This window comes from Penaeus monodon, chromosome 32 (assembly GCF_015228065.2).
Source record: "Penaeus monodon isolate SGIC_2016 chromosome 32, NSTDA_Pmon_1, whole genome shotgun sequence".
NCBI classification, from domain to species: Eukaryota; Metazoa; Arthropoda; class Malacostraca; order Decapoda; family Penaeidae; genus Penaeus; species Penaeus monodon.
In genome coordinates, this window is record NC_051417.1 from 15,980,802 (window position 1) to 15,981,144 (window position 343).

At 49.0% G+C, this 343-nt stretch overlaps 1 protein-coding gene across 1 annotated transcript in view; it reads right to left on the bottom strand.

The window, feature by feature from the left end:
• Positions 1–343, bottom strand: part of LOC119593679 (carbohydrate sulfotransferase 11-like) — a 7,331-nt gene that overhangs the window by 5,198 nt on the left and 1,790 nt on the right. The window contains exon 2 of the mRNA XM_037942636.1: positions 201–331. Coding sequence (XP_037798564.1) covers positions 201–331 — 131 coding nt within the window. The remainder of the gene's footprint in view (positions 1–200; positions 332–343) is intronic.

Sequence of the window (343 nt, forward strand, 5' to 3'; positions counted from 1 at the left end):
ACGTTCCTTCCTCGCCCCCAATCTCAATCCTTCTACCCCTCTTCCTCTGTTTCCTCCCCCGCCCCCTCTATTTCACTCTCTATCTTTCACTACCCCACTCCCCTTCCTCCCTTCCTTTCTCTCAATCTCCACTCCTATCAGAAACCCACATCATCCAACAGAAAATAAAATGTTAAGTACACTCTCATCTCAACACTCACTTCACAGCCGGGTTAATGGGCTCGGAGAGATTCAGACGAACGTGGGTATCCTCTGGTATCAAGCCGTTAGTATGTAATGCAGGAAGCCAGTACGTGTAAAATCTGGTCGGCCAGTCAAGCCCATTGTGATTCTGCAAGGGAGA